A 7016-nucleotide genomic window follows, 5' to 3' on the forward strand; every position below is an offset into this window, starting at 1 on the left:
GGTTTGCTTTTTAAAAAAATGGATTTGAGTTAATTTTATAACTATCAATAGAAAATTTTCATACTAATATCTAATTATATTTTTATATATATAGACAGACACTACGACAGACCTGAGTTCAAAGTACTCCATATGGCCAGTGATTCTTATTTCGTAAAACTTACCCACTAGATTTGCATGAAATAAACCAACTATATTCTCTCCATAATTATTCTTGGTCCTAAAATGCCTGGCAATGACATAGATGTCTACCTACAGTCCCTGATTGATGAGTTGAAGCAGTTGTGGGCCGGTGTTAATACGTACGATGCAAGTGAGAAGAAAAATTTCAAGATGCATGCTGCATTGCTGTAGACTATCAGCGTTTTTCCAGACTTGGGCAATTTATCTGGCTGGAATATGTACAGTGGGAGAGCTTGTCCCACATGCAATTTGGATGTCAAGACTAAGCGACTCACCTTCAGTCAGAAATGGTGTTTCATGGGTCACCGTCGCTTCTTGAATCACGATCACAGATATAGACAAGACCGGAATAGATTTGATGGTAAGGTAGAGAACAAATCCCCACAGTGAAATTGACTGGCAGGGATATCCTGAGACAATTGGAGGATGTGCACGTCTCACTTGGCAAGGTGCAATCGGTTGCTGGTAAAAGAAGACGCGGACAGTTGACCGTGGTGCAAGACGAGTCTCTTTGGAAAAAGAGGAGTATATTCTTTGACCTCCCATATTGGGAGAACAACGAATTACATCACAACCTAGACGTGATGCACATAGAGAAGAATGTGTGCGACAATATTCTTTTCGCCATGTTGAACGAGAGTGGTAAATCCAAAGACCACCTAAAAGCTCGAAAAGATCTCCAGTTGATGGGAATCAGGCATGACATGTGGCCACTTGAAGGTGGAAAGTATCCCTCCGAAGTCTTTACCATGTCCAATCCACAGAAGGATGTCTTTCTGAGGACCATCAAGAATGTGGTCTTTCCAGACGGGTACTCTAGCAACATCTCTCACTGTGTTGATTTAAAACAGTGCAAGTTATTGGGCTTGAAGAGTCATGACTGCCACATTCTAATGGAACATCTATTGCCAATTGCGTCAAAACATGTATTGCGCACCCTAGTGTTCGCCGTCTTGGCAGAGTTATCAACCTTTTTTCGACAAATATGCAGTAAATCCATAGATCCTCAGCAACTTCCTCTACTTCAGGATTGTATGGTCCATACTCTATGGCACATGGAGATGATATTTCCACCTTCCTTCTTCACAGTCATGGTTCATCTAACGGTGCATCTAGTCGATGAGGTACGCCTTGGTGGCCTAGTGCATTACCGGTGGATGTACCCAATTGAGAGGTAGAAATCTAAATAAGCCTTCTCGACATGTTTTGTTAATATAGCCTGGTTCTAGTAGTTTATTTTTAGTATGTTCTCGAAGGTATCTATGTCGTCTCAAGCATTACGTGTGTAATAGGGCACAACCAGAAGGCTCAATTACAGAGGGCTACTTATCCGAGGAGATTCTCACATTCTGTTCAAGGTACTTAGATAATGTGGAGACCAGGATCAACCAACCTATGCGCGTTGATGATCGGCTGAGCGAAGCTCTGCCGAGCAATATTGCCAACATGTTCCTAGAGGTTGGAAAGGCAGTCGGGGCTGCTTCCTTTTTTACTCTAACAGCAACCGAAAACCTTCAAACAAATCTCCATGTACTGGTCAATTACATTGCTGTAGAGAAATTATTGGAGTAAGTATAGAGTGTGAGTGCTACTTGTATGAAGTGAGCCAATATGGTATTGAGAGTACTGACCAACAATCGATTTGTTGTGTGCCCAATGAGTTCAGAGCCATGACAAAGAGAAAGTTGCGAAATAAAACAAGGTCTCAGGCTCACATAGATAGTGTTGTGCACAGAGAGTTTTCCAATTGGTTCAGGCATGAGGTAATCTTTTGTATATCATGATCCGACTATCCTTTTGTGTTGTCTTTGGTCTAATTGTTCCATGCCAGGTTCCATTTGGAAGCACTAGTCATTCGAATGAGTTGCAGTGGCTTACTTGTGGTCCCATTGTTCAGGAAAGACGATTTAAGGCTTACAATGTCGATGGATATAAATTTAGAACAATATCGATGGAGGAAAGGATGAAAACATAGAATAGCAGGGTTTATGTCACTTCAGATACTAGAAGTTACGCAAGCAAACGGGATAGCAATGTTGCTGTTGGTGGTGTCTTGTATTACGGGAGATTAGTAGACATCATTGAGCTAAACTACAGTGGTCAATTCACGGTGGTTTTATTCAAGTGTCTTTGGGTAGACACCACGTCGGGCAGAGGCATACAACAAGACGTTTTGGGCCATACTTGTGTCAACTTTGCCATTCCGATTTACATCGGTGATCGAGAAGACGACGAGCCATACATCTTAGCATCTGAGGCGCATCTTGTGTTCTACGTGGATGACGAGGTTGACAATGAATGGAGTGTAGTAGACCATGTGAAGCCAAGAGATTTGTTCGATATGGGTGAAGATTATGAACATTGTGAGGTTGACCTTCATCCCCAGCCTTGCCTATCTAGCTTGCCTGAATTTGATCTTGAAGGCCTGCGATTGACAAGAGATGGCGATTTAGAGGAATCCACTAATGACGGCGTCGAAGAATGTGATGAGGCCACCGATTCATAAATACATTTCTCCATCATGCTTGTAGCTCATATTCATAGGAGATTCTGCATATATATTTCTAGCGTGCTTCACCAATCCTTTACAGTGGCTTGTATTTTAGTCATATCATTAGACAATAGATTGACTTGATCGAGTTATTTTAGATATTTAAAAACTATTTCTCTCATTGAAAGCTGTTTTATCTAGCTGGTTTTTCACAGTGTTGTATCCTCTCCTTCAAGTCTTCTTTCAATCACATTTTTATATTGTCCTTGTACATTCTTTCTATGTCTGTGGCCTATCAGGAAAATTGGAGAGCCGAGACTTCATTTTGGTTTCCAGAAGCCACTGGTTCATAGAGAAGATGACAGATGCATCTCCATTCTCTTCGTTGGACCACACAACATCCTTCGCAAGGTAGCTATGGTTCAAAGAGTCTTGTATACAATCATGGCTGGATGCCTTCTGATGGAGGAAAAATCGTCGGTAATGAATTTCAAAAAAATAATCGCGTTAAAAGTATAGATCTAAACCGAAAATTAAACCTCAATCAAATTTAATTTGTTTTTCACTTAAGCAAACCCAATAAAATTAACCGAAGTATTGAAGCTCGAGTCGTCTCTTAAGGAATTGCAGGGAAGTGTACTTATAACTGGTTATGGAAAAGTATCTTTTTGGGTTTTGAAATAAGGAACAAGTAATGTAAATAACAAGGAAATAAAATAACAATTAACAAAAGTCCTAGCAAGGATTGATAATTAGAATTCCTATCCCCATTATCATAGTCACTTGTGATGGTAATTGCCTTTTACTCTCACTTAGTTAACCTCTAATAATTGAAGGTAAGTCAAGTGAATAATTCAACTTGAGTTCAAAAATTCTAATTAAAGACTAGAGTTAGCGAAGCTCAACCCAACTAGCAACTTTTAATCACCAACCAACAAGAGACTTTGACAATTCAAGAGTCTCCAAATTACTCAATCTAAGTTAAGAACATAAAAAGCTAATTTAAAATCCAACCAAGTATTTTATGAAACACTTGGAAGGTACAAAATAAAAGCATAGAAAAGCAATAAGAGAATGTAAAATCTAAAATCAATAATTGCAAAATCAATGATAACAAATAACGGAAGACGCAATAAACATGAAATACCTCAAATTGCATTAAAAGGGAAATCAAATATAACATAAGAATTCATAAACTAAATTGGCAACATAAAGCAATCAACAAGGGAAATAAATAAACTATAATGCTAGAACAAATAAAAGTAGAAGAGAAACTAAATTGAAAGTACAGTAAAAATCTAAAATTGAGAATAGCTAAAAATCCTAAAACGTAGAGAGAGGAGAGAGCCTCTCTAGAAAACTACATCTAAACCTAATAATTGTGTGAATGAATGTTGAACGAGTGATTCCCCCATCCAGCTCTACTCTGCAGCCTCTAAGCTTCACTTTCGGGCTTGGAACTGGGCCAAAAGGAGCCCAGAAATTGCCCCCAGCGTATTTTGTGTAATGCAGCACGTGACGCTCTGTCACGCGTACGCGTCACTGGTCTTCTACGAGTGTCACGCGTATGCATCGTTGTGCGACTTCGCTGATCACGCGTACGCGTCATGTCACGCATACGCGTCGCTCGTCTGCTGCACTGGTCACGCGTACGCGTCGCCCACGCGTACGCGTCACTGCTAGCTTCTCAAAACATCATTTCTTACGTTCCTTCCTCTTTTGCATGCTTCCTTTCTGTCCTCTAAGCCATTCTTGCGCCCCCAAAGAAGATTGAATCCCACCATCTTAGAAGTTGTCAAGAAAGAAGTGACCAGGCTGCTTGAAGCAGATATCATTTACCCCATCTTAGACAGTGAATGGGTCAGTCCAGTACAAGTGGTGCCCAAGAAGTCTGGAGTCACAATAGTAAAGAATGAGCATGGAGAGCTCCTGACAACTAGAGTGCAGAATTCATGGAGAGTTTGCATTGATTACAGGCGTCTCAACCAAGCTACTCGCAAGGATCATTACCCCTTGCCATTTATTGATCAGATGCTTGATCGCCTGTCAGATAAATCCCATTACTGCTCTTTAGATGGTTATACAGGCTATTTTCAAATTCATATAGCTCCTGAAGATCAGGAGAAGACTACTTTTACATGTCCCTTTGGAACGTATGCATACAAAAGGATGCCTTTTGGCTTATGTAATGCACCTGCTACTTTCCAAAGATGCATGATGAGTATCTTCTCAGATCTTATTGAAAGATGTATGGAAGTATTTATGGATGATTTTAGCATATATGGTGATTCATTTAGCCTTTGCTTGGATAATTTAGCTAGAGTATTAGACAGGTATGTTAGTTCAAACCTTGTTTTAAATTTTGAAAAATGTCACTTTATGGTAAAACAATGGATTGTTCTAGGACATGTTGTCTCTAATACTGGTATTTTTGTAGATCCAGCAAAAGTAGATGTCATTTTTGGTTTACCTTACCCCTCTTCCATGAGGGAAATCCGTTCGTTTCTTGGCCATGCAGGTTTCTACAGGAGATTTATTAAGGACTTCAGTAAGGTAGCATTGCCTTTATCCAGACTACTGCAGAAAGATGTTGAATTCGAGTTCAGTGAGGATTGCATGCAAGCATTTGATAGGCTAAAGATCGCCCTGACTCAAGCTCCAATTGTGAGAGGACCAGATTGGAGCCAGCCTTTTGAGATTATGTGTGATGCCTCCAACCATGCAGTAGGAGCAGCGTTGGCTCAGCGCGAAGGTAAGGATCCTTTCGTAATTGCTTATGCGTCTAAGACCTTAGACGCTGCTCAGTCTAATTACACCACCACTGAAAAAGAGCGTCTGGCTATTGTTTTTGCTTTGGATAAATTCTGAGTCTATTTACTTGGTACTAAGGTGGTAGTGTACTCAGACCATGCAGCTATAAAGTATTTATTAGCTAAAAAAGAGTCAAAACCAAGGCTAATACGTTGGATACTGCTGCTGCAAGAATTTGATTTAGAAATTAAGGATAGGAGTGGTAACCACAATTTAGTTGCAGACCACTTGAGTCACCTTGAGCACATTAAGGATGACTCCACTCCTATCAATGATGCTTTTCCATTTGATAGCTTGCATGCAGTATTTGAAGTAGTTCCTTGGTATGCACCTGTAGCTAATTATCTAGTTAGCCATACTTTCCCTCCCAATTTTACTAAGCATCAAAGAGACAAGCTAAAAAGCGAGTCCAAATATTATATATGGGATGATCCATATTTATGGAGGTGTGGTGCTGACCAGCTAATTAGAAGGTGTGTGTCCCAATCAGAACAGCTAGGAAAATTTTAGACTGTGAATTCTGGTAGCCTACTCTTTTTAAAGATGCTGCTGCCTTTTGTAAATCTTCTTCCCCATGCCAAAAGTTTGGTAATATATCCAAGAGGGATGAGATGTCCCAATAGATTATGCTATTCTGTGAAATTTTTGATGTTTGGCGTATTGACTTCATGGGTCCATTTCCAAACTCTATTGGTTACCTTTATATACTGTTAGCTGTAGATTATGTTTCTAAATGGGTAGAAGCGATTCCTACCCGTACTGATGATGCTAACACTGTTGTTTCCTTTGTTAGAAACCATATTCTATGTCACTTTGGATCACTACGAGCAATCGTGAGTGATCAAGGCACTCACTTCTGTAATAGGAGATTAGCAGGATTACTGAAGAAGCATGGGATTGTTCACAAAGTAGCAACAACATACCATCCCCAGACCAATGGTCAGGCAGAGGTATCTAATAAAGAAATAAAACGTATTCTGGAGAAGATAGTAAAGCCTCATAGGAAGGACTGGAGTGCCAGAGTTGTTGATGTGCTCTGGGCATATAGAACAGCGTACAAGACACCCATTGGGATGAGCCCCTTCCGCTTAGTGTACGGAAAGGCTTGCCACCTTCCAGTAGAGGTGGAACACAAGTATTTTTGGGCTGTGAGGGAGTGCAACATGGGATTTGAGGAAGCTGGCGCTGAAAGGAAGCTACAACTAGCAGAATTAGAGAACCTTCTCCTAGAAGCATATGACAACTCCAGGCGATACAAAGAGAAGATGAAGGCTGTCCATGACAAGCACATAAAAAGGAGAGAGTTCAGACCAGGGGAGTTGGTTCTCCTTTATAACTCCAGGCTGAGGCTCATGCCAGGCAAGCTGAGATCAAGATGGAAAGGTCCCTACAGAGTAGAGAAGGCAGAGCCATACGAAGTTTTTCACCTGCGTCATCGTTCTAGCTCCAAATTCATCAAGGTCAATGGACATCACCTAAACCTTTATCATGGTAAGAAGATAAAAGATCACAAAGAACTAGAGGTCTTCCT

At 40.4% G+C, this 7016-nt stretch overlaps 1 protein-coding gene across 1 annotated transcript; it reads left to right on the forward strand.

Annotated features, from left to right (window-relative positions):
• The first annotated feature begins 225 nt into the window (after positions 1-225).
• On the forward strand, positions 226-2689 carry LOC140183036 (uncharacterized). The gene is made up of 6 exons (XM_072231037.1): positions 226-350; positions 587-1307; positions 1402-1751; positions 1850-1946; positions 2015-2104; positions 2159-2689. The coding sequence occupies exons 1-6, from the start codon at positions 226-228 to the stop codon at positions 2687-2689; spliced, it is 1914 nt and encodes a 637-aa protein (XP_072087138.1).
• Positions 2690-7016: the final 4327 nt, after the last annotated feature.

Source organism: Arachis hypogaea, chromosome 20, assembly GCF_003086295.3.
Source record: "Arachis hypogaea cultivar Tifrunner chromosome 20, arahy.Tifrunner.gnm2.J5K5, whole genome shotgun sequence".
In the NCBI taxonomy this organism is placed as follows: Eukaryota; Viridiplantae; Streptophyta; class Magnoliopsida; order Fabales; family Fabaceae; genus Arachis; species Arachis hypogaea.

Excerpts from the sequence above, each read along its gene's own strand:
- LOC140183036 (XM_072231037.1), top strand. The coding sequence starts at position 226 with ATGCCTGGCAATGACATAGATGTCTACCTACAGTCCCTGATTGATGAG. Across the intron at positions 351-586 it reads AAGATGCATGCTGCATTGCT|GGATATCCTGAGACAATTGG; the intron begins GTAGACTATCAG and ends ATTGACTGGCAG. Across the intron at positions 2,105-2,158 it reads GACGATTTAAGGCTTACAAT|AATAGCAGGGTTTATGTCAC; the intron begins GTCGATGGATAT and ends ATGAAAACATAG.